The 25,806-nt window shown below is 54.9% G+C and overlaps 1 protein-coding gene across 7 annotated transcripts; it reads left to right on the plus strand.

Annotated features, from left to right (window-relative positions):
• The first annotated feature begins 640 nt into the window (after positions 1-640).
• Cd276 (CD276 molecule) lies at positions 641-24,452 on the plus strand. Of its 7 annotated transcripts, XM_087199225.1 has the most exons (12): positions 647-773; positions 5,994-6,805; positions 7,319-7,362; positions 14,027-14,159; positions 15,116-15,454; positions 15,639-15,953; positions 16,491-16,829; positions 17,014-17,310; positions 20,767-20,901; positions 21,684-21,725; positions 23,029-23,064; positions 23,403-24,452. In XM_087199225.1, the coding sequence occupies exons 3-12, from the start codon at positions 7,348-7,350 to the stop codon at positions 23,429-23,431; spliced, it is 1,680 nt and encodes a 559-aa protein (XP_087055351.1). In that variant the 5' UTR covers positions 647-773; positions 5,994-6,805; positions 7,319-7,347; the 3' UTR covers positions 23,432-24,452. The 7 variants fall into 7 exon arrangements, 6 of the variants coding, with proteins under 6 accessions (XP_087055353.1, XP_087055352.1, XP_087055351.1 ...); XM_087199227.1 differs by lacking the exons at positions 5,994-6,805; positions 7,319-7,362 and having other exon boundaries at positions 641-773; XM_087199226.1 differs by lacking the exons at positions 5,994-6,805; positions 7,319-7,362 and having other exon boundaries at positions 641-773; positions 23,409-24,452.
• The last annotated feature ends 1,354 nt before the right edge of the window (positions 24,453-25,806 follow it).

Here is a 25,806-nt window from a genome sequence, read left to right on the forward strand (position 1 = left end):
GGGACCTTCCTATCTCCGTGGTGAACTGGCCCAAGGATAGGTACTAGTATCAGATCCTTAGAGGCAAAGTCGGGACAGGCCTGGCCCTTATCTCCTCTCAGGCTGGAGCTGGACCGTGTAGAGCCAGAGGGCAAGGCTAGGGGATGCCAGGTCTACTCCCCCTTTTGGAGCCTGGCTGGCCGCCTCTGGGCAAGGGGCTGGGGGCAGGGCTGACCCAGTGGTCATGGCTGGAAGAAAAAGAGGAAACCATCTCGGTGGAAATTGCCCTGTGGTCGGCTCGGGCGCCCACGACATTGTATTTATAGAGAGCTCCCAGCAGCTCTTAAGTCCTTGCCTAGAAGTTAACCCCTTTCCAAGCCGCGGTGCCAGCCCAGCTCCCAGGAACCGTACGGTACTGGGTTGGGACAGCGGATTCCAGCAGCCTGACAGTCACCCTCCCCCGCTCACAGAAAAGAAACTCGGCCCTTGGAGGCGTGGGACCCCGGGTGGGGGATGGGACACCTTCCGGGCGTGCCCCGGGGATTCCCCGGCCGAGGGCCTGGGGTCGGGGGCGGAGTCCATGCCCCAGGCCCTGCCCAGTGGGCGGGCTTGGGCCTTCGCTCCACGCTGTCGCGGCGGGGCCAATCGGGGCTCGGGGGCGCTACCCCGCCGCCTTTCCGTGCCCGCGGCTTCCTCCGGCCCCGCTCCGCCCCTCGGGCTCTCTGCAGCCCCCGGCCCCCATTCGGGCCGGGCCTGGAAGCAGGGGCTACGGCAGCTGTCCGGCGAGCGGTGCGGTGAGTGCCGCGTGGCTGGGCGCGCGGGGCGGGGCGGGGCGGCCTTTGTCTGCGGGAGGCAAGGACGCGCCCGAGCCGGGTGGCCGGGGATCTCGGGGCGTCCAGTACCCCACCCCAACGCACGTGAGCACGCGGGACCCGCCGCTCCTCGGGCTCCAGGGCCCAGATCCACTGCACCCCTAGCCTGGTCTCCTTTCGGAGCTGCAGATCCCGGGCTGACTGTGGCTCCCCAGAACCTGCGGACGGGGCTGGAAGCTCAAGGAAGCGGGAAGCCTGGGCTGGGCTGGGTAGCTCCCATGCGTGGGTAATGCAGGACAGGGGACCCCCACAGGCTGCAGTGGGCACCGGCGGGGGTGCAGAGTCTCTTTGGAAGGACAGGTGGGGACAGTCCGGAGGTCCACGAAGACTAGGGGTCGAGGAGGGATGAGGGGTGCGAGCGTTGGGAGCGGGAAGTCTGGGGAGATGGGATGAGGCAGGATGCAGTGGAGCTGGGAAGTACGTGGAGAGAAGGTCGGGGCCCAGCGAGGGGGCCACTAGGGAGACGGAGTGAAATCCAGCGCCCGGGGCCCTCTGTAGCTTCGGTGTTGCTAGGCGATTGGCAGACTTGGGAGTTTCAGACAGTGAACTGGCAGAGAAGGGGCTTTATATCTAAGCCAAACCTGCCCTAATGGGAAATGCGTGATGGATGACTCAGTCCTGGAATCTATCTTTGACGGGAAAGCAAATAGTAAGCAAAGAACTGTGTGTGTGCATTCGGAAGGGGAGTTGATTTAATTGAGAAAAACTGTTTTACCGTCTAATTGGTTGTGGATGGTCTGGAAATGAGTCTGATTTCTTCATTAAATGAAGGGCCTGGGTCCTTTTCCTATAAGCTCATGCGTTGTACTTACTTTTTATATTAGAATGGAATGAAGCTGTTTGAACTGTAAGAGTTCTTTATTTAGTTGTGCCTCTTCTCTAATTCCCCTGAGCCTCCCAGAAATCCTAAGAAATCTGATGCAGGGGAGCAGCCATCCTTATAGTTTGGGGGCCTACACATGGGGTTGGAGGACTTCTGAAGGGCAGAGAAATTGAAGTCTAAACCTGCCTGCCCAATGGGTCGGTCCTGATGAGTGGCAGGCTGGGGTGGAGGTGAGTGTAGAATGTATGGGGTCAGATTTCCATCTTGCTTGGGAACGGAAATTTGTGTGTGTGTGTGTGTATTTCCCTGATTGCTGGAGTTCCTGAATTTAAGTGCTAAGCCTCGGTTGACTGTTGGCCATGGTGATCTTCCTCTTCCATGTGACAGTTGTTGCATTCAGCTTACACAGTGTCTGCATGGTGATGAAAATTTTGTGCATGACTTTGGGTCAGTCCTGTGAACGTCAGATTTTGCACGAAGGCGTCACAGGACAAGGGGACTCATGGAGACAGTTTTCTTTTCTTTTCTTTTTTTTTTTTGGTACCAGAGATCGAACTCAGGTCCTTGCACTTGCAAGGCAGACGACAGAACCACTGAGCTAAATCTCCTGCCCCTGGAGACAGTTTTCTTAGCCATGCATTATGTGGCCTCAGCAGTGCTTCATGGGTCCCATGACTGATTCCTAGAGTTCTCTGTACCAGTGCATTGGTAGTGGCTTCTGCCTGCCTGCAGGGAGCTTCTCAGAGCCCTCCAAACTCCTGTGCAGTGAGTGATCATACCACCCAGCTGGTAAGAGAAGCCTGGGCTATTGGCAGCCTTAACATGGAAAGAGAGGTGGTACCTCTCCCTCTTCAGCTCTGTCTGGGTACTGGATGCTCAGTGCCTCCTGGTGGGCTGCATGCTTTAATCCACCTTCCCGGGCCCCCTCCCCCCTACCAGGAACCGTACTCAGGACCTTGTGCTTGCCAGGCAGGTGCGGTGCCACTGAGCTACATCCCCGGCCCTGCTTCCTTTAATCTTTATGGGGACAACAGTTATAGAAGTGTGATCCTCTGGAGAGCCTGGGTCCTTACTCTGGTGAGCCTGGCTCTGAACTTTGAAGAAACCCCTCCTTCAATACTGGCTGTCCTGCAGTGGGAAATCTTCATGCTTTGGAGTGGGATTTGGATTTGCCACTGAGGTGGGCAACACAGAGATCCAGATCAGAGATCCAGCATGACCCTAGAGCCATTTATTGGGATTCCACACACCCAAAGTGACTTCTAGAGTGGTGTAGAACAAGTGTCTTGCCTGTTGCCAGACAGTTCTTGGTTACAGGATTTGGGGTGTGTGCAGATAAATGACTCACATCCGAGCAGCCTCTGAGATTCTGACCACATGGGCCTGCTGACTTACAGGGGCAGGGGAGAAGGAAGTAGCCAGGGTGATGTCACTGCCCATGAGCTTATCCTGTGAGTGGGTGGTGGCTTCTCATTGCTGTCCTTTTCCCATACCCTCCAGGCAGGAGTGCCAGGGAAGTCCACCAGCAAGAGGAGGAGGTCACAGTCAGGTCTGGGGGTGTGGGAAAGCCCAGGATGGACCACACAGTGGTGAGAGGGCCACATGTACTGCACCCTTGCCTGGCATCCCAGTTGAGCATCTCCTGCATGTGCCAGATGGGATCCTTGGGGTTCAGGTGTGGGGCTGGGGTTGTGCTGAATGCTGAATAGATACCATCTCAGGTAGTCATGGTTGCAGTCCTGTGAGGTGGGGTATGCAGGGCACCATTGTAGGGATGGGGAAACCCAGGCTCAGGAGGGGCAAGTCACTGCCCACAGACACACAGCTGGGCTAGCAATGTGCGCAGGGTCCCCTAGGACAGAGGGGACTCACCTGCAGAGGCAGGGAGGGGGTGGACCCAACCTGGTGACCCAGAGCCTAGTGGTCCTCACAGCAGGTCAGGGCCATTGGTGAGTGGTCCTTGTCATACCGATGCCTCCAGGAGTCCCTCCGGTGTCCTACAGTTCTCACTAATGCCCTGCTGTCCCTCTTTTTCTCTTCATGGTCCAAAGCATAGATGCCCTGTCCATACCCTTTATGCCTTTGGGCATTTGGCCTTCAGGGCATGGGGGGACACTGTTCTGGGGACATTGCAGGAGTGGAGGATGGATCCCCTGATGTTTGGAGCCTTGACCAGGATTCTGGGAAAAGGAGGGGGACAGGACCCCTGGAATGAGCCAGACCCAGAGATGGAGAGGAATTGGATGTTTGCTGGTTTGGAGCTGGGGTGGTGGTGGGGCTCTGGATGGAAAAGGGGAGACACAGAAAGAGTAATGGTCCCAGGACCTAGACATATAGCCGGGCCAGAGGAGGAGAAGCTCATGCAGAAAGGTCCAGAAGGCCTTGTCCCCAGGCCTGTGGCAATAACAGCAGCAACAGGAATAATTGTTACTGCCATTTCCATGTGGGGCACTTGTATAAGTCTTTCTCAATTTTCTTATTATTCTCATGGCAACCCTGCAGGGGAGAGATTATTACTCCTTTTTTAGAGCTGCAGAATTGAGTGTCAAGTAGGTGAAGTCATCGACAGGTGGTTGAGTGTCTAGCAGGGCTGCTGGATTGGAATTTGAACCAGGGCTGCCTGCTCCTGAGCCTGTGCTGTGCCCTGGGCAGCAGGCAAGGGACCCTGGTGGTTCCATTTAACAGGCAAAAAGTCCAGACCTAGAGGGATTCACAAGCTGGCTCTTAGTCACTTCTGCTGGTGACTACAGCTGGAGAGTGGGCCCTTGAACAGCCAGGCTTCCCCTCTAGGCTCAGATGCCATCTGTACAATGAGCACAGAGATGGGCACTGGTTCACATGAGCTCCAAGAGGCCGTCCAGCTCTGAGGACCAGTGGAGCCTGCTGTGTTGAGTCAAAGCCCCTGGGGGAGCAGAGGGCTCTGCTGCTTACAGGGAGGGTGGGATCTGCCCTCTAATAAGAGACTCCTGCGCTCTCGTTGCTTCTCTTCTCTTCTTCCCTTCTTCTGGCTGCTCCTGCTCTAAGCTCGGGGTAAAGAGCTCTGTGCCACCAGTGCTGTGTGTACCCACCTACCTGTGCACCCTGTGCCTGTGTCAGGTAGGTTCTCAGCCTCTGCATCCAAGACAGCATCCTGCTGCCTTGTCCAGTGGCTTTTAGGCCCCCGGCCGATGCAAACTCATTTTAGGGACACCTCCTTGGCCAGAACGAGTGAGAAAGGCAGGCCAGCTGCCGCAGCATTGTCTCCCCATGTACTCAGACTTGCTAAGACCTAGGGCTTGCCCCTGCAGGTTCTGAGCTTGACCTTAGTGTGGCAAGGACAGTGTGGTTGGGGAGGCCACTAATTGTCCTGGGCTCTCTTCTGTTCCTCTCTTCTCTTTATGCTCCCCGCACCAGGGGAAGCAGGTGGAGGAAACCAGGAAGACCTTGGACCGCTCTGCCTGGTGGCCCCAGTGACACACACAGAAATCACATGGAGAGGAAGACGGGATTGCTCTCTTGGGTGGGATCATGGGGCTGGGCAAGGTGCCCAGTGGACAGCCTTGGACACAAAAGGCCCCAACTGACTCAGATTATCAGGACAAGGGAAGGCCAACAGGAGGTGCTTCCCAGGGACTCTGGAGACCCCTCTTTCCTCTTCCTAGGCCTCCACCCATCTATGGAACATCTCGTGTTCATTAGTCAGTTTGAATCTTTTTCCTCAGTCGAGTTCTATGCTCATCCTATGAGGACAAGGTTTATTATTCCATTTTACAAAGGAGCAGACTGAAGTTCAGCATAATTCCCTAAAGTCACAGGACTTTGGAGGTGGCAGAGCATGGATTTGAACCTGTCTCCAGTTTTTCAACTCCAAAATCATCTTCATAATCACCAGGGCTCATTTCTTTCATGAGCCTCTTGTGTGACCCCCACCCAGTGTGTGAATCTGAGCTCATCTCGGGGCAGCGGCCCGGGCCTTACACTGTCGTCCTCGTGGTTTAGGGGATGCAGATGTAGAGAGGCCAGGGTTTGCAACCCTGTCTAAAATCCACATGACTCTTTGATGTTGTTGTTTTTCTGTTTTCTTTGGTTCATTGTGAAATAATTACATGTTCATTGTCAAAAATGGAATGTATCAAGTGATAAACAAGTGCAGACGTTTACCTTCATTCCCACACTCCCAGGCGGAGCTCACCATTAGGCTTCCAGATGCTTTTATCACATACAAACTCCTGTCCCTCCATCCAGCTGTCCATCCAAACACTCGTTCACTCACTCACTCATTCATTCATTCATTCATTTGTTGAGCCATACTCTGAGCTGCTGTTATGTGCTAATCCTAGAGTGAAGCATGAAGAGTTAAATAGAGGAGATGCAGTACCTGGTCAGGGGAGTGAAGTGAAGAGAATAAGCACCTTGCAGGGACTAACAGGGACCTCCTTCAAGTGGCAGACCTCTCCCTGGCTTTTCTGGAAGTGCATCCAAGATAAAGAGGTAGGAGGATTTCTGGAAGTTCAAGCCCAGCCTGGGCAACATAGTGAGATCCTGTCTTAAAATAAACAGTAAAAAGGCTGGGGATGTAGCTCAGTGTGAAGGCCCTGGGTTCAATCCCAGTGTCGCTCCTCCCCCAATAAGATGGAGGAGGGTGAAAGAGAAAGGAGAGCGTTCAGGTAGTAGCTGTGTCTGTGTCGTCATCTAGCAACAGATGATGATGGCTAGAAGCAGTGGTGAAGAGAAACAACAAAGATGTATCAGATATAGCCTACTCTGAGCTCAAACAGGCTTAAGACAAAAACAGAAAAGATCGGCCCAAATATTTGGGAAATCTAGGTATGCAGTTTGCTTCAGTTATCAGGGTTAACATAGTTGTAGTTTTAAGGCTCTCTATCCCTCTGGCTGTCCTCTCTAGAGGCCTCTGCCCATTTGTTTGGATCAATTCTTTAGATTGTCAGTGGTTGACTGATGGCCAAACAACCCAGAGCTACTCTTCCTAGCAACTTCAGCAAGAAAGTCTATTGATGGCCCCAGGCCCGAGAACCAATCACCGAGTGGGGCAGCGCGTGGGTTCTCCTGTGAGTCAGAGTTGGTCACGTGCTCAGGCCTGAAGCTGGCGCTGAGCCTTCAGCGCCAGATGGACTGGGTTCCCTGCCGGAAGGTGAGGCCCTGTTATCAGAAGGAGCCAGTCTGGAGCAGGAGAGGGGGGCTCTGGGGTACAGAACAGCGAAGACTGTCCAGCCTGGCTACTAAAGGGGGGGGGGCGGGGGGGTCACGTGGCTGGCATGTATTTCCCTGCTTTGTCAAGGAGGAAAGGAGCAGATCTTCAAAAGGAATTGAAATGCAGGCCGGTGGGGGAGGAGACAGTGTGTGTGTGACCTGTATCAAAGCAGGGATCACAGCATACAATTGTTTCCCAGGTATTTCCCCTCTGTTTACTATGAAAATAAGGTATTTTAAATATTTACGTCACTAAGCAGCTATGCAACCTTGAGCGAGTTATCAAATCCCTCAGTCCCTGAATTTCCTTGTTGGTAATATAATAGTACCAGCTTTGTAGAACTGGAAGGCTTAAGGGAATTCATATGAGTAAAAGCTATTAGCAAAGAGCCTGGGACACAAGAAACTTTTTTTTTTAATTTAAATTTTAATTTTTATTATTACATGTTTGCAGTGTGTTGTGTTCATCGTGGGGAGTGGTGCATGACATGGCACATCGTAAGTCTGCCTTCATCCCCTTCCTCGCTCCTCTTTTCCCCATCCCTCCCTCCCCTTCCTCCTCTTGGTCCCCTTCCCATTTGCAAAAAGATCTCACTCCCCATTTCCTATTATGTATCTTTTGTTTTTTATTTATATTTTTCATATAGGAGAAACCATGCAATGTTTAAGCTTGTGTGTCTGATTTATTTGGCTTAATGTTATGGTCTCAAGGTGCATCCATTTTCCTACAAATGACTCACATGTATCCTTCTTTATGGCAGAGTAGTACTCCACTGTATATATAGCATATTTTCTTTATCCATTCATCTGTTGATAGGCATATATGCTGTTTCCAAGATTAGCTAATATGAATTGTGCTGCTATAAACATGGGTATGGGTGTATTCTTGTAATAAGATGTCTTTTAACTTTTTTTTTTTTTTTTGAGACAAGGTCTTGCTCTGTAATTCAGGCTGGCCTCGAACTCACTGTGTAGCCCAGGCTGGCCTCGAACCCACAGGAATCCTCCTGCCTCAGCTTCTCAAATTCTAGGATTAAAGATGTGCATCACCACACCCATCTTTTAACTCTTTTGGGAAGATACCTAGAAGGGGAATAGCTGGGTCAAATGAATTTCTATTTTTAGTTTTTTGAGAAATATCCACTTTCAACAATACTGGCTTCTATTATTTGACCTAAATTAAAAAAAAAAAAAATATATATATATATATATCATGGATAATTTTTGGTACCAGGGAATTAAACTCAGGACCTCGTGCTTGTGAGGCAGGTGCGATGCCACTGAGCTAAATCCCCATCATATCATGGATAATTTTTGAAGCATGATACTTAAACACACTCCTCAGTTTAAGAATGACAGTCTTTAGCTGGGCCCAGTTACACATGCTTGTCATTCCAGCACTCTGAGAGGCTGAGTCAGGAGGATTGGTTATTTAAGCAGTGTGAGCAACTTAGCAAGACCTTGTCTCAAAATAAAAGATAAATTTTATTTTTATTTTTTTCGGTACCAGGGATCGAACTCAGGACCTTGTACTTGCCAGGCAGGTGCAGTACCACTGAACTACCACCCCTGGCCCTGAAAAATAAATTTTAAAAAAGGGCCAGGGAGGTAGCTCAATGCAAAGGGATGGGTTTAATTCCTAGTACTATGGGCATGGGGAGAGGACTGACAACATTTGTAAGTGCATATTCATGTCTATCTTTTCAGCTCTATTTGTAGGGCATAGTCAATGCCCGCTACATTGGTGACTAGTAAATGTTTGTTGGATGAATAAATGAATGAATGCTGGTAGATTGGAAATGGGCAAATAAGTAGCTTTATAGAGAAGAAGGTGGACTGTGGGAACATCAGATTGGTGATCATGGGAAGAAACATTCCTCACCCACAGGGTGAATCGAGGATGGACGTTGATCTAGGAACAGATGGTGCTATGGCCTTTCCTGGCCTTGTTCTCTCTGGGGACCCACAATACAAAGCAGGGAGAAGACAGCATTCATTCTTTTTTTCCATCCGCTAAAAAATGAATGAGCATTTCCTATACATCAGGGTCTGTCAAAACAGTACTTCAAAAAATCACAGTGTGGTTATGCCCTCTGTGGATATAGGTAATAACACCGAACTGTTTTCCTCAACAGGACTAAGATGATCAACCTTGTGTTTGGATGTTTCGCCACATTAAATAAAAAGATCACTGTAGTGGGAGGGAAGGCTTCAACTTGAGTGAGTGAACTGTCCTAGTCACAGGAGGACCCTCCCACAAAGCTCCGCCCCTTCAACTCGGGGGGTGGGGCATGGGCCACTGCGCAATGTGCCACGGCCACAGAGTACTAACGGCTGCTGCTTGTTGGCCACAGAGCTGATAGTCTTTTTAGGTGACCAGTGTGACATGGCTGCCCGATGGTGGCCTTGCCAAGGACTATGAAATACTCTTGGGACTGTAAGGCTGTAATACTTGTTCTGTGGGAGCTGTCCCAGAGCCAGACGCGTGCGGTAGAGGGAGTTGGCGCTCACTGCTACAGAGGTGGTGGGGGAGCCCGGGAGAGCCCCTGTTTGCATGCCTGACCACTAACCTCTGAAGTTTCTCCACAATTTGTCCTGGGCCTCTTCTGCTGTCACCTCCCTCAGTGGTCCCAAGGTTGGTTTCTGTCACCAACACCTGGTGATTCTCTGTTCTGAACTCATCTTCTGTGTCCCGGAACCCACAGGACACTTGGGTGTGGGTGGCCCATAGCTCTGGCTCAGTAGTAGTTTCTTCCTCCTGTACATGCGTCCTGTCTAGGGCTCCCCATCTTACCCTGTGTGCCCAGGTTTGCCCATTTCTTTTTTTTTTTTTTTTTGGTACTGGGAATTGAACTCAGGACCTTGAGCTTGCCAGGCAGGCATGGTGCCACTGAGCTATATCCCTGGCCCATGCCAATTTCTTTTCTTTTTTTTGGTACGGGGGGCGGGGGGGGTCAAACTTGGGTCTTTGCGCTTGCGTAGCAGGTGGTGAAACCACTGAGCTAAATCCCCGGCCCTTGCCAGTTTCTTGCTTTAGGCTTCTGACTGTACTTGACTCCTATCTCCTTTCATGCAATCCCCATGTTGCTTCTGACCTGCTATCTTCTTGAAGCTGGGCTCAGGTAGCTCTAAGTGACCCTGAAGAGATGGTGTCAACTGATATTTTGGGACACTTGTTTTAGATGGGGTTTCCTTTTGTGGCTCTGAGCAGTGGCAGTATCCCGAGGCTGGGGGTCAGGGAGATGAGAGAGGGGTGGCTGCTTAAATTAGTTTAGATGCTGCGAGAGACCCAAAATAACCGTGAGTTATGCTGGAACAGATGCTTATATCTCACCCACGTGACCGTCCGGGTCTGTCCTACCCAGGGCTGATATCACAACCCTGCAGGATGCTTGTCCTGCTGCCCTGTGGTGCCCAGCGCACCAGCATTGGCAGCACTGTCCCCAAAGCCTCATCACATCTGCACTCCAGCCAGAGAGGGGAGCAGGGAGAAGCAGGGATGTCCTTCACTTTAAAGGCACAACCCAGAAGTTGAACTGAGCAGTTCCTCTCAAACCCTATTAGGTAGAAAATGGTCACATGGCCACACCCAGCTGCAAGGGAGGCTGGGACCTGTAGTCTGCAGTTTCGTGACCCTGTGCCCAGCTAAAAATCCTATAGAAGGGGAGGATGGGTGTAAGGGTTTATACCACAGTCACTGTGCACATTTCAGTGTGACTTATATGGCAGCTATGCCCAAACCTTAGGGATAATAGTGCCTTCAGCCTTGACACACTGATGACATGCCATCAGTTTCTAGCAAACTCTTTTAGAAATGGGATCATTGAGCTCAGAGAAGGGAAGTCGCCTCATTAAGACTGTACAGCAGAGAGGGCTGGGGATTTAGCTCAGTGGCTCCACCACCTGCTCTGCAAGCACAAGGACCTGAGTTTGATCCCCAGTACCAAAAAAAAAAAAAAAGAAAGAAAGAAAAAGAAAACTGAACAGCAGAGTGTCAAAGCTGGGACTAGAACCCTGAGGTTTGGGCTCACTTTCTGCCATGCCAAGACTGGTTGTCAGCAGACCAGGAACAGCAATAGGCCAGGTCTTGTGGGGCCTGGAAGGGGCTGCCTTTCCCAGCCTCTCCAGGGAGATGGTCCTGGCTCTTGAGGACGCATCCCTGGGCGGTCATGGCTCTGAGATGCCCCCTAGTGGCCCTTGCTGCAGTGTATTCTGTACCAAACTGCTCCAATTTATCTGCATACAGACTTCCCTACCCTGCTGGCATCTGCTCCTTGGGGACAGTCTTGTCATCTCTCTGTCCCCATTGCTGCCCTCCTGGGCACTCAGTGAATAAATGAATTACTGAATATGTGACTGAATCTATTATATCCAAGGACTCCTTCACTTGCAGATAATAGAAACTTAACTCCAATTGACTTAATAAAAAAAAAGATTAGTTCAGGTATGCGGCTGGTCTGGGCACAGCTGGGTCCAGGGGCTTCGCTGAAATTTCAGAGCTCTGGGTCTCTCTGGCTTTCTCTTGATGGGAAGTTGCCCAAGGAGTGCTGCAGGGAGTGGGAAGAGTCGGGGTTAGGAGAACACCAGGTGATGCTGGTTGCTGTGGTGGGGCTGAGGAGTCCATAGTGGGCACCCTCAAGTCTGGGGTACCTTGGGCCTAGTCTCAGTCCAGTTTCTTGCTTTGGCTTTATGGGACAGCATCTCAGATCGTATATTGGGGCTGCCCCAATTGTGCTGGGGCTGGAGGCACCTGCAGTGCCCCTTCGGTGAAGGTGGCATTGTCCTCCCTCCACTTCTCTCTGGAAGGCCGACGCCCTCTGTGGTCTTCCTGACAGGGTTCCAGGGAGGCCCCCACAGCTGGCTGGGCCTGGGATCCAGGAGGAGGAGGGAGGGCCAGCTTCAGACTCTCTGAGAGGTCCCACCTGGGCAGAAGGGGTCCCCTCTGTAGGAAAAGTAGTTGGGGTGGGCTGCATTTGACATGAAGTCTGTTTCTGGGAGGCCCCAGAACCATGAGGCTCAGTGTACTAGGGCTGCCTGTCTGTCCCAATGGGCAGTGACTGACTTCCTGTCCCCAGGCCACCCTTCTGATCCCCAAGTGCCACCTTGCCCCCAAGAGGTGTTTATCCTGTTTTCAGTGCCCTGGGGTCCAGCTGTTGGGTACGAGTTCTCAGTGCCATGGATTTCTCAGAACTCCCAAGGGTGGGCATGAGGGTGGGTTGCTGGATCCCACATCTAGGAAAGGAATCCAAAAGCAAACCCAGTGCCCACCCCTGGGAGCCCCTCTTATTCCCTCTGGATGGAAGAATAGCTCAGCTTTTGGGGAGTCCCGACAGGTCTGATCAGGAGAGGTGCTCCCTGGTCCCCATAAGTGCAGGTGGGCAGCCGATGTTCCCAAGGGATCCCATGTTGGAAACCCCAGTGGTGGGAGGAATCAGTTTTCTGTGGAGCAATCATAAGAAGGGTCTTGAGAGGAAGGCAGGTTTCCTTCTAGGGTTAATGGGAAGCCATGGGAAGTTCTTGAGCAGGGTAGGAGGTGAGCAGATTCCTGTCTTAAAAGAAGGCACTGAGAGAAGGAGGTTGATGGGGAAAAGTGGAGTTAGTGGGCCAAGTAGGGAGGCAGGAGGGCCAGTGGAAGGGAGAAGGGTGCAGCTCAGGGGTCCCAGACCGGCTCAGGTTCTGTCCAAGTGGGAGAGAGGAAAGGAACTGTGGAACCCGGAGCTCCTTTGTCCAGAGCTTTGGGCTTTCTGTGGCATGTGTGGTGGTGCTCGCTGCAGGCAGCTGCCTGCTAGGGTTTCCTGTGGGCTGGGGTGGCCCTCGCCGCAGGGCAGGATGTGGTACCCACAAAGGGTTCCTTTATGAATGGTGCAGAAGGCTGCTGAGTCAGCAGGCGGTGAGGCTTTGAGGCAGCCAGATTTGGGACCAGAAACGCCTGGCAAGGAAGTGGCTGCTCAGGGCTTCCCCACTGGCTGTCTGGGGGAGGAGGAGGTGGTGGCCAGGATGCACCCAGGGTGGCGGAGGGTGCAGGGACGGGCATGGATGCTGTGGTTCCGAGTGAGGTGTGCTCCACAGAAGGGCAGAGAGGGATGGCAGGACTGGGCTCTCAGCTATGCAAACTGGCAAATGACACATCTGTCCTGGAAAAACAGCCAAATGGTGCAGCTTGTCTCCTTGGGGGCTCAGATTCTTGCTGATCTGTGGTGGCTGGCAGGGGTAGACACTGGTTATACAGCTTGAGCAGGATGTGGCAGGAGCAATCAGGAAATGGCTGTGGGACACAGGGAGGAGGTATGTGCAGCCTGCCCGAATTGGACACCTCAGCAGAGGCCAGACCAGAAGCAGGGTGTACCCAGGGAAGTTGGGGGCTTCTGGCCCAGCCTGACCTGTGGCCACAGCTCTGCTTCTCACACGGACCTGACTCCAGCCTTTAGGGTCAGCTCTACTCCTGCCTCTTCCATTTCTGATCAGCCTCAGTCACTTGGCACACAAGCACTGCACTAGCAAATGCATCTCTTGAGTGACACACACCCCCCCGCCCCCGCCATGCACCAAGCTGCCCTCAAACTCTGCCCTGGGAATTTCTGCACCAACCCTGCTAGTTTCATACCTCACACAGAAGCCTCCACATTCTCTGCCCCAGTGAAGGCCCTTCCTGGTCAACTGGTCAACCCAAGTGCTGTCACTTTTGCCCAGTCCTTCTCATTTAACCACTGTCAGCCTAATCTACAGGAAGCTCAGCCCTGACCATGCCATTTCTCCATTCAGGAACACTTGGTGGCTCCTAACTGCTTTTGGTCAGAGTGCACACCTCTAGCTCCTCCCTGAGTCTGGCTGCAGCCTGGTTCCTACTCTCACCACCACCTCCTACCTGGAGCCAAAATGACTCGTGCACCAGCTTGCTCGAGGGTGGGCCACCTCACCTTACTTGCCACCTGGCTGCCTCCTCCACAGACTTGGACACTCATGTCTTCAGGGTCAGCGTCAGCCTCCTGGCCCTGCTCCACCCTCCCCCTGCCAGCAGCATCTTACCAAGATCGCTCAGCAGGGAGCCCTGGGGTATGAGCAGCAGGACCTCCCCGTGGGCAGCTGGTCCTGGGGAGCCTCGGTGAGAGAGGCCCTGGGGAAGACCTTTGGCGACAAAGACCTCACTTCCTCCTCCCCACAGGCTGAGACAGCCTTTGACTGGAGAGAGCCCAGCTGTCAGCTGCCTCACAGGAAGATGCTGCATGCACCAGGCAGCCCCAGCATGGGTGTGCACGTGGGCACAGCCCTGGGCATGCTGTGCCTCTGCCTCACAGGTGAGAGCAGGGACTCAGACCATGGCAGTGGGAGTCTGGGGTGCCCACCCCTACCTGGGCTCCTGCCAAACTGGGACCCTCATTTCCACCTGTGGGACCCAAGAGCAACCTCCTTTGCCTTTCCTAGCCTCCACGTCCTGTCTGTAAAGTGGGAACGTGGGTACCAGGTACTAAATGCGACCTCCTCTGTGTTTCCTGGCTTTCTTGTATAAAACAACACAGGCCCCTCCACCCCTTCCTCTCCCCAGCCTTATTGCGCTCAATACCTGTAAACTTTTTCCTCCTTGGCAAGACAAAGCCTGGTCTTTGGAGCCATCTTGTGGTCACGCAGAGGCGGTGCCCATCTCTACCATGGGTGTTGTGATCCCTCTAGAAAGGGCTTCATCTAGGCGACTGCAGGTCTGTGCCCCAGATGTCCCCTACCGCGGGCACCCTGATCCACCTGGCCTGAGATGTCCTGGGGTTTTATGAAGGGATCCAGGGCCAGTGTAAGGCCTTTGAAGATCTCCATGCACTGAAAAAATTCGTATTAATCTACAGTGAAAATGCTATAAATAAATCTCATCTTTCTAAACTTTCCATGGACTCCTTCCTGATAGCTTCAGGCCGGGTCTCCCCACCTACTGTCCCCGCTCCTTGGGTTCCTCCTACACTGGCTTTGTATCTCGGCTGTCACCTCTTTAAGGAACTCATGCCTCTCTACCATATTTAAAGGCACGGGCATGCTTTCTTGTAAAAAAAAAAAAAATCATTTTAGAAAGAGAAGAAAAAGCACTTGTGACACTCTTTCATCCAGAGAAAACAGCTGTTAATATTTGTACGCATACATAGGTTAGTCTCCCCTTCTCAATTTATTAAAATTGTTAAGTATTGATGGGAAAATGAAGGGGAGGGGGTCCACGGAGACCAGGAGGCCCCGCCCTCCTCATCACCGGGTCCTCATTGCCCCGCCCCAGGAGCCGTGGACGTCCAGGTCCCCGAGGACCCTGTGGTGGCCCTGGTGGGCACCGACGCCACCCTGACCTGTTCCTTCTCCCCGGAACCCGACTTCAGCCTTGCACAGCTCAACCTCATCTGGCAGCTGACTGACACCAAGCAGCTGGTGCACAGTTTCGCGGAGGGCCGCGACCAGGGCAGCGCCTATGCCAACCGCACCGCGCTCTTCCCGGAGCTGCTGGCGCACGGCAACGCGTCGCTGAGGCTGCAGCGCGTGCGCGTGGCCGATGAGGGCAGCTTCACCTGCTTTGTGAGCATCCGCGACTTTGGCAGCGCCGCCGTCAGCCTGCAGGTAGCGGGTGAGCCGGCAGGGGGCGCCCTCGTCATGGCCCGCTCCTGGTCCTGCAGCCCCAGTGTGGACCCCAGATCCAAGCTGCAGTGCTGATCCGGGTGCTGGGGAGCCCATAGCCCCGGGTGCCTTCCTTCTCCCCTGCGACCCCGCTGTCCTCCTGTCCTTGACCCCTGCCCTCTGCCTCCCTCCAGCCCCCTACTCGAAGCCCAGCATGACCTTGGAGCCCAGCAAGGACCTGCGGCCTGGAGACCTGGTGACCATCACGTGCTCCAGCTACCGGGGCTACCCGGAGGCCGAAGTGTTGTGGCGGGACGGGCAGGGCACACCCCTGACCGGCAACGTGACCACGTCGCAGATGGCCAACGAGCAGGGCCTGTTCGACGTGCACAGCGTGCTGCAGGTGGTGCTGGGCGCCAATGGTACCTACAGCTGCCTGGTGCGCAACCGGGTGCTGCAGCAGGACGCGCACAGCTCCGTCACCATCGCCCCCCACAGGAGCCCTGCAGGTGTGTGGCTTACCTGCACCCCTAGTGGAGGGAGGGTTCCGGTTCTACTGCAGGCGTGGAGGATCCAAATCTCTCCCTACCTGAGTCCCCCAACAGTGAGAGATACGTGGTCATGATAAGAAGGATGGGGGTGGGAGGCCCCAGGTTGTGTTGGATGTCGATGACCGCTGATCTTCTTGACTCCAGGGGTTATAGAAAGGATGGAGATGCACCTGGGTCACCACTGTGCCTGGGACAGGAGAGGGAAAGGGTCCCTGCGCAGGATAGTGGCAGGACGCTGGGGGTGCTCTTGGCCGAGCCCCTGAGGTTCCAGCTGCCCAGAGCTGGACCCCAAGGATGGTTCCTGCAGCCAGGGCCAAGCTGCTGGGCTTCTCAGATTAGGGAGGCCCGGAGTCTGAGAGACTTGAGGCTTAACCTACTTTTCCAGTCCGGAGAGAAAATGGGAAGATGCTTCAGAGCCCGGAGATGGAGGGCGGAGGAGGAAGGGGGTCTTGGGGTAGGGAAGAGGCCCCACCCCTCCTCATTGCCCCGCCCCAGGAGCCGTGGACATCCAGGTCCCCGAGGACCCTGTGGTGGCCCTGGTGGGCACCGACGCCACCCTGCGCTGCTCCTTCTCCCCGGAACCCGACTTCAGCCTTGCACAGCTCAACCTCATCTGGCAGCTGACTGACACCAAGCAGCTGGTGCACAGTTTCGCGGAGGGCCGCGACCAGGGCAGCGCCTATGCCAACCGCACCGCGCTCTTCCCGGAGCTGCTGGCGCACGGCAACGCGTCGCTGAGGCTGCAGCGCGTGCGCGTGGCCGATGAGGGCAGCTTCACCTGCTTTGTGAGCATCCGCGACTTTGGCAGCGCCGCCGTCAGCCTGCAGGTAGCGGGTGAGCCGGCAGGGGGCGCCCTCGTCATGGCCCGCTCCTGGTCCTGCAGCCCCAGTGTGGACCCCAGATCCAAGCTGCAGTGCTGATCCGGGTGCTGGGGAGCCCATAGCCCCGGGTGCCTTCCTTCTCCCCTGCGACCCCGCTGTCCTCCTGTCCTTGACCCCTGCCCTCTGCCTCCCTCCAGCCCCCTACTCGAAGCCCAGCATGACCTTGGAGCCCAGCAAGGACCTGCGGCCTGGAGACCTGGTGACCATCACGTGCTCCAGCTACCGGGGCTACCCGGAGGCCGAGGTGTTGTGGCGGGACGGGCAGGGCACACCCCTGACCGGCAACGTGACCACGTCGCAGATGGCCAACGAGCAGGGCCTGTTCGACGTGCACAGCGTGCTGCAGGTGGTGCTGGGCGCCAATGGTACCTACAGCTGCCTGGTGCGCAACCGGGTGCTGCAGCAGGACGCTCACGGCTCGGTCACCATCACGGGTGAGGGGCCTGTGGTTGGCTGGGCAGGGATGGAGGGAGCCGCCACCTGTTTTCTAGACTCCACATTGGAGTTTCAACAGATTTGGGTGGCGCCGGAGAATGTTTAAAAGTTACTTGAATAGCGATTTCAGGCGTCTCAGAGTCTCCCCGATAGGAAGTCTAAGAGACTTGCTTTAATGAGCTGATAAGAATCGTTTATAATGTTTGCTCTTAGATGGTGCTTTAAGCTTCATATGGAGGGGACAAAGTACCCGCCTGGAATCTGGAGGTGTGGGCGGGGATCCTGGGCCAGCCTCCGGCAGCCCGAGGACACGGTGAGGGAACTTCTCGGGGTGGTGTGAAGGGGTTTTAGAGGCCAGCACATGATCCGATACAGAAGTCCTGAGAGATGGTGGGGCCTCTCCAGGTGGTCAGTGCCCTCCTAGGCCAAGGTGAGTTCTCCCTGCAGCTTCACCAGGTTGCAGGTGGGTTGGCCAGGGCTCTCTCTGCTGCCCCCACGTGGCCAAACACTGTATCGAGGCTGGCCGTGGGGTGATTCCCTTAGCTCTGGTTTTCTGGGCCCTTGCAAGCCCTGAGAGGTCCCCATCCATCCCTTTCCTAGGCCTTTGTGCAGTCTGGCCCCTCAGGCCACCCGAGTTTCCCAGGGACCTCCCACATCCCTCAGCTCAGGACAGTGGCACCTGTGTCTGGTCCTTCTCTTTTCTCTTGGTGACTTCTGTCCAACCCCTCGGCCCACCCAGCTTCTGACCCCAGTGTCCGTGCAAACCTCAGGGCTAGTGACTTATTTCTATCCCTCCTGTCCCTGCCACTGCCCTGGGCTCTCAGAGCCTCTGAGAGGTCTCCTTGGGGGGACATGTCTCCCTTTTAGAGATCTGGAAGGGAAAGCCGTGTGTTCCCAAGAAAAAGGTGAGAAGTGTAGGATGGAGTGAGCCTGGCAGAGAATGCGACGCTCTCACCAGGAAAGACAGAAGGATTCGTGATCACTTGCACACTGCGCTGAATTGGATATTTGCAGTGCTGTGTGGAAAGGGCTATGAGTATGGATGGGTCTTCAGGGAGAACGCTCCCCTCACCTAATTCTTTATTTAATGCTTTGGGAGCTACCATTTAAAGGGGTTTCATGTAGGCCAGCCAGTGTGGCCAATCATGTTTCACAGATGAGGAGTCGGAGAAGGGGGTCCGCAGACCAGCACAGTGGTTCTGAGTCCTTTGGGGGCCAGGACACATGATAAATGCACTAGTTTGCATATAACTTGGGAGGCTCCTGGCTTCACTAAACAAACTGCCAGGAGTCTGCAAGCCTTGGCCCCCGTGCCCTGCAGTAAACATGAGCAGGGATCAGGATCTGGCTTTGGCCTCTCGGCCTGATTTGCCTCCCCCACCGACCAGCCTCCTAGTTTTGATACAGCAGGTCTGGCCTACTTTCGAGCACTTGGCCTGTATTTTGCTCCGGGTAGCTTTGTGTCTGGTGAAACATCTTGAGATTAAGATTTTGAGTGCTCCAGCTGGCCTCCCCCATGCCTGATGGGTTAGTGACATTAAGCATGCCAGGCCATGCCAGCCTCTCCACGGAGAAGAGCCTGAAAATGTGGGGCTGAGCCCTGGCTGGCTCTGCCCTTTACTGGCTGAAGGAGGGCGGGTTTTATCTGCGTTCTAGGCACCAGCTGAAGCCTTGGGGTGAACACAGAGAGAGACCCTGTCTGCAGCTTTCCCCCTCTGCTGCTGCCATATCCCTACCCTAGAATTTCCAGTGGATCCTTCTTCTTCTTCCCCTTCCCCCGCCCCCTTCTGACACAAGGGCCTTGCTATGCAGTTCAGGCTGGCCTTCAACTCACTGTGTAGCCCAGGCTGATCTTAAACTTGCAGCTATCCTGCTGCCTGAGCCTCACTGGGATTATTGGCATGTGCCACCATGCAGGCTCCCAAGGGATTCTTATGTCTGCTTCTTGGACTGGCCCTGCTGGCCTCATGGCAGCTCCTGCTCACCTATGTGACAGCTCCCTTGGCTTCCAGTGTCCAGAGCAGCAGTGCTGCCAGTGTAGAAGGAAGGTCTGCTGCAGTACCTGTCAGGGTGCTCTGTGCCACGGCCTCTGATGCTGCAGGGTTAAGGGACTTCTGCAGAGGGTGCCGGCCCCATGCTGCAGATGCCCTGGCCACTTTTTTTCCCCTGAAGCCTCTGCCCAGGACCCAGCTAGAGGGAGAGAGCCATCGAGGTTTGTGCGCAGAACAGCTGCAGGCCCCGACCCAGCCGGGCTCCTCAGTGCCTCTCCTGACACAGGAGGGCCCTCAGGGTCTCCTTGCTGAGTCCCTGGCAGGGCTTCCCCAGGCCCACTGGAATCCTAGGGGGACTGAGGACCCTGACTCCCAGGCCTTCATCTGTGCCTAGAGCTCAGCACACACCTCCTGGGAAGGGCCAGGTAGATGCTCTGTGGGTAGTATGGCATCTCTCCTGTCATTGATTTATCCTCTTGTGCCTCTTGCTTCTCCTTTCTCCCTCCTTCCCTCCCTCCCTCTGTTTTTACTTTTTTTTTTTTTTTGGTACTGGGGATCGAACTCAGGACCTTGTGTTTTTGAGGCAGGTGTCACTGAGCTAAATCCCTGGCCCTACTTTTCTTTTTTTTGAGATGGTCTCACTATAGTACAAGCTGGCCTTGAGCTCACTGTGTAGCCCAGGCTGGCCTCGAACTCCTGGTGATCCTCTTGCCTCAGTCTCCCAAGTGCTGGAATTACTGGCGTGCGCCACCACACCCGGGTTTCTTTCTTTCCCACCCTTCCTTCCTTTCTTTCCCTTTCTTCCTTTCTCTTCCTCCTTTTCTTCCTTCCCTCCCTTCTCCCCCTGTTTTATTCTTTTCCTCCCTCCCTCCCTTCTTTCCCATAACCCTGTACAGTAACACCACCAGCTCCTAGGCTGTAAAGAACAGGCCACCACCCACATTTGGCCACAGGCCCTAGTTTCCTGGCTGCTGAGCTGCTGGATGGGGATTTCCCCCGGTGGGGCTGACTCTGGCATAGTCAGGAGGACCTCCTAGTGGCCAATCTTGAGCTAGGAGGAGTCTGAAGCACTGTCTAAGAAGGGGACACGGATAGCACTGTGTGGTGGCTGGAAGGAGTCAGCTGTTTCTGCAGAGCAGGTCTCGGATGCCAGTTTCACTGGAGTGCAGTTTCCTTTGGTGAAATTTGAAAGAAAGGCTAGGGAGGGGAAGCAGCAGGCAGATCACAGAACTCCTTGGATCATCCTGAGAAAGCTGAAGCATCTGCCAGAATCAGTAGGGCCCATGGAAGGTTGTGGAGCATTATTCACCCCCAGACTCTTCAGGCCTTGCCAGCCAGAGCTGTGAATGGGGAAGAGAGGCGGCAGGGACTTAGGGCCTCATTCACAATGTGTTCCCACCCAAGAGCAGTCTTGAGGGATGGCTCCAGGTGTGACATCTCACTGTCCCCTCTTCCCCACCCTAGGGCAGCCCATGACGTTTCCTCCAGAGGCCCTGTGGGTGACCGTGGGGCTCTCTGTCTGTCTCATTGTACTGCTGGTGGCCCTGGCCTTTGTGTGCTGGAGGAAGATCAAGCAGAGCTGTGAGGAGGAGAACGCGGGTGAGTGAGGGTGTGTGTGTGTGTGTGTGTGTGTGTGTGTGCGCGTGTCCATGTACGCGTATGCCTTGGAGTGTGTTGCTGTCTTGGACCGAGACAGGAGAAGGTAAAGAACAGAAAGTTCCCAGAGGCTGGGAAGTCCAATATCAAGGTGCTGGCTTCTGATGTGACCTTCTTGCTGTGGCAGGAGGTGACAGGGCCAGAGGGGTGGCACCGATCCCACTGGTGAGGGTGGAGCCTTCATGGCCTAATTACCTCTTAAAAGTGGCACCTCGTGGGGTTTGGGATGCAGCTCAGTGGCAGAGCGCTTACCCAGCACGCCTGAGGCCCTGGGTTTGATCTCTGGCACTGTCGAAACAGTAATCGTAATAATAAATAAATCAGACCTTTTATGACTGTTCCACGGCAATGAAAGTTCCACACGTTTTGGAGGGAACAGACCTCCAGCCTCAGCGGCTGCTGTCTGTGACGTCAGGGTGGGTGTCTGGTGACGAGATGACTGTAGCCAGTTGAGGCCGCGTGTTCCAAGGGGGTGGGTGTATCTGTGTAAACCAGTGTAACCCTGCATGTGTAAGCCACATGTGTCACTAGGAGGGCTGGGCTAGGGGAGTGGTGGGCTGCGGGCCAGGTGCCCTTTTGACTTGTCCTGGGCTCGGCGTACTCTGCTCTCAGGTGCCTGCCCGGTGTGCAGCGCCTGGACCACAGCGGTTGCCCAGGTGGGGAAGCACAGGGGTGACGGGGGCGCTGGGCGAGCTTTTCCTTCACCCTGCACTCTCGTTTCCCAGGGGCTGAGGACCAGGATGGGGATGGAGAAGGCTCCAACACAGGTGAGTCGGGGCTCAGAGGTGGCCCTCTTGACGTGGAGGGGACACAGGGAGGGAGAGAAACTTCAGCAGCTGGAAGGGCCAGATGTGCTTTGCGGTTTGAGTGCAGAGTGTCCCCCAGACTTGGGGCCCATCCTGGGGCTCTGCTGGGTGCAGAGGAAGGGCGGGGGCGCCCTCCCATCCTGGCCTCAAGTTCCTTTCTTTCTCCTACATCTCTGAGCCCGGTCACCAGCGCTGCAGATACCTCATGACTGTGCAGTCGGAGGGCTTCCTTGGGTTGGCAGCCAGGCCTCAGGGGACAGGGCAGTCTGGAACATCTCATACCAACTGGACAGCCTTTAGCCAGCTGCTGTGCCTCTCTGGCCTGTTTGCCCACATGTATGTAAAGTGGGGATAACAGCAGGTCTGCAGGTTTCCTGCGCTAGGTTAAATGTGTATGGAAGACATAGTACTGTGCCTGGTGCCTAATAAGTGTTCAATCCATCAGAGCCCTGTGATTGGTAGGCCATGGCTCATGCCCATCCTGTTCTTGTTAGAGGCCTTGGTCCTCTGGGCCTCAGTTTCCATCTGTAAAATGTCATCTTGGCCCTAACCCTGCTGGCACGCAGGGCTGTTTTAAAGCTCTCTCTAGTGGCTGCAGAGGCAGGGCCCCCACACCGGCCGGCCTCACTTCTGGTAGCCCCTGGGCTGGGAACGGCAGCTTCCTGCCGACCTACTGGGGCTGGTTCCAGGTGACATGAGTTCCCACCCCACCCCTGCAGAAGGAAGGCAGGAGATTGGCACCAGGGGACTGCAATCAATTACGCCAATTAATTCTCTGTGTGTTGGTGCCTGGCACAGGCAGGCGTGGAGACAGCCCTGGGATCAGACCTCGTTTTCCACACTGGAAGCAGATGCAGTTGGCAGAAGGGAGGGAGAGGTGGGAGTGGGGGGCTGGGGAGCTGGTCAGCCTGAGACCCATGCGATCCCGGGCCCCCATGGCATCTGCCAACATGCCAGCATCCTTTAGGGCCTCTCTGCACCCTTGTTTGTGGAGCAGGCTCAGCGCACCCCCACACCTCTGGAATGCTGGGTGGCTGTCCTGTCTACAGACGCAGGAAACTGAGGCCGGGGGAGGGGAATGACAGACCTCTGAGGACAGCGGGGACTTGTGGACTGAGGCTCGGGACAGCACCCTCGGCCCCTTCCCTTCCATGTCTCCCTCCTGCCCCTGCCCCTGCCCCTGCCCTGCCCACCTTCACTGCTCCCCATCAGCCCTCCCTTTCAATACTTCCCTCCTCATTGCTCTCTCCGTCCTCTTTTGCAGCCCTGAGGCCTCTGAAACACTCAGAAAGCAAAGAAGGTAAAGACCTGTGTGGCCTGGGATGAAGGAGACACAGGAAGGGCTGAAAATGAGTTGCAGACAGAGGCCAGCAGGAAGGAGGTGGCCGTGTGATGGGCCCTTGGGATTGAGCGTGTGGTGACGGGGGTGGTGTCCCTCAGGAGCCTTGCTGCTCACCTCTTGGCCAGCTCCCAAGCTCTTGTCTGGGGCTCCAGAGCCGTGGTTGGTACGGTGCTGCTTGTCAGACTTCTCTGGCCATTGTGCTACCTGACCCATGCTGGGGCTTCGGGCATAATCCCAAGAGTAGAACAAACAGCCCTAATTTGTTGTTTTTTCCTTTGTCCCCTTCCCATCCGGAGATGCAGATGATGGACAAGAAATCGCCTGACCAGGAGCTGGGACCCTCCCTACCCGGGGGCTCCACCCTCTGGCTGCACTGGGGTCTCAGAGTGAGCCCTGCCCCCGCCCATGGGTCCAGCTCTGCCCGTCTCTAGAGGATTCGGTACACAGACCACCCTGCAGCCTCACTTCTCTAAGTGACCCGATTCCCAAGTCATCCTGCTGCCTTATTTCTTGCGGACACAGTACACAGACCACCCTACCGCCTTGTTCCTCCAAGCCACACAGAAACCCTAGCTGCCTTTTTTCTCTCCAAAGGACCTGGCCTTCAACTCACCCCTGCCTTATTTCTCCAAGACACACTACACTGTCACCTCTTGCCTTGTCTTGCCGGTGGCCCTGATGCACTAGTTCCCTTTTCTCAGGCTTCTCCTGACCTTCATAGGATCCAACTCCTCGGCAGCCTTGAGTCTGGAGGCTGCCTCTTCCATTCCTCCTCCTCCTGCCCTGTGCCTGGCCTTCCTGCTGCTCACAGGGACACCGGGCACCCTTCCTGCCAGCTGCATGTTCTGGGCCATGTATGACTCTCCTGCCATCTCCTCCATGCCACCCGGGCTGCCCCCACAGGAAGCAGGTGCCGGTCACACTGGTTCTCTGGGGTCTTCAGGGGCCATCTTAGGGGGCAGCTTTTTACCCTACACCTTACCCAGTGCCTAGGGTAGGGGAGAAGCCTGGGGAGAGGGACACAGCCCTGGCCACACTGGAGAATCAGGAGGTTTCCAGGAGTCTTTCCAGTGTGAGCTGCTGGGCAGCTGGCCAGGACCCTCCAAACCTACCTTTGCGGGCTGGCAGGGCTTTGGGGACAGAGGAGACTGTCTCCCACCATGGTGCTACTGGGGCCTGGGCGGATACCTCCTGGCTTGTCCGTGGCCAGCCCCCGCCTTGGAGTCCTGTGTCGGGATGGCCTCTTTGGCGCCCCAGGAGGGAAGACGTGAAGATGTCTAATTTAAATGTGGGACTTTGTATGTTGAGGGTGGGTTTGGGGAAAATAAATGCTTTTGTCAAAAGTGTCTCACCTGTGAAGTGCTCAGAAGCACTGGGGTGGTGGTGGGTGGGATGCCTGGGTCTCTGTGGCCATATGCAGGGCCCCCTTAGTTTCCTGGCCTTGATTTCCCTCTTGGAAAAATATTGTTTGGCTAGAAGGGTAGGCTCTTTGGGCCCTGGCGGAGGGTGCCCCATTCATGGAAATGTCACCTGAGTTCTTGGACTCAGAAGACTCAAACCCTAGGCTTGTTCGGAGCCTCCGGGGATACAGCTTTACCACGGTTTTACCTTGGGGATGCCATGGCCCAGGAAGACACTGACACCAGGAATGGAGTTCTGCAGACTGACCCGTGGAATGGATACCAGGCCAGGAGTCGGGCCCCGTCCAGGACCTAGCTCTGCCTGGTGACCCTGAGCAGGATGCTGACCTTCTTGGGTCTCAGTTTTCATGTATGAAGCATGAGACTGAGGTTTCGATGCTGCCCACTGAGGCAGAGAGGAGGGATGAGCATGGCAGCCATGCAGGTTTCTGGAGGACCAGGACGGGCTGTGGGAGTCCACGGTGCACTACAGTCCTTTCCTCTTGGTCTTCATGCTTTGCCACTAACTTGTGACCACATCCCTCGTACTCTGAACCTTAATTTCTTTATCAAACAGGGGTGATGATCCCTCTCCTGAAAAGCGTGTTGTTTAAAAAAATTTTTTTTGAGACATAGTTTTGCTACATCACTAAAATTACCCAGACTGGGCTGGAACTTGTGATCCTCCTGCCTCAGCCTCCCAGAGTGCTGGGATTGCAGGTGTGCACCACCACACCTGGTTGCATGTGGAAGATTTGTTAGGAAGTTGGTGGCTCTGGGCATCACCTTGCTCGCAGTCCCGTCTGTAGTGCTCTGGGTGCCCAGGAAGGACACCAAAGACTTGTGCAAAAGATTGGCCTTTGGCCCTAAATGTACCCTTGAGCCGGTGAGCATGTTGCTTCCCCTTGCTGGGCCTCAGGCCCCACTGGGGAGGACTGGCTCTGTCCCTCCTTGCAGTTGGGGCCACACCGTGGCTGTCTAGGTGGCTTTGTAGAGTGGGTAACCCCAAGCCTGCTGCGCGAACCTGCCTGACTCATGGTGACCAATGCTTTGTCTCTGTCGAGGTTGGGGTTGGGCTCTGGCAGGGTGCTGTGTCAAGAGCTTGAGGAGGGACCCAGCAGGTGTGGGACTTGCCTGGGAGCTGGGAGGTGAGGAACGTGGCTATCAGCACCCTGGGTAACAAGTGCCCTCAAGAGCAGTATTTTTAGCTGCCCTTCCTGGGCAAAGCTCCAATTCCTGCATCTTAATGGAGAAATAATTCTCACAGCGCGACAAGCTGTAGACTGCAGGTGTCACATTC

This window comes from Heterocephalus glaber, unplaced genomic scaffold (genome assembly GCF_053883595.1).
Source record: "Heterocephalus glaber isolate CG9 unplaced genomic scaffold, H.glaber_assembly_v1.0 deba00001689, whole genome shotgun sequence".
Taxonomy (NCBI): domain Eukaryota; kingdom Metazoa; phylum Chordata; class Mammalia; order Rodentia; family Bathyergidae; genus Heterocephalus; species Heterocephalus glaber.

Coding starts and splice junctions, on each gene's coding strand:
- Cd276 (XM_087199222.1), top strand. CDS start 13,741: ATGACTCGTGCACCAGCTTGCTCGAGGGTGGGCCACCTCACCTTACTT. Junction 16,830..17,013: donor CGTCAGCCTGCAGGTAGCGG/GTGAGCCGGCAG, acceptor GCCTCCCTCCAG/CCCCCTACTCGAAGCCCAGC. Junction 17,311..20,766: donor CGGCTCGGTCACCATCACGG/GTGAGGGGCCTG, acceptor TCCCCACCCTAG/GGCAGCCCATGACGTTTCCT.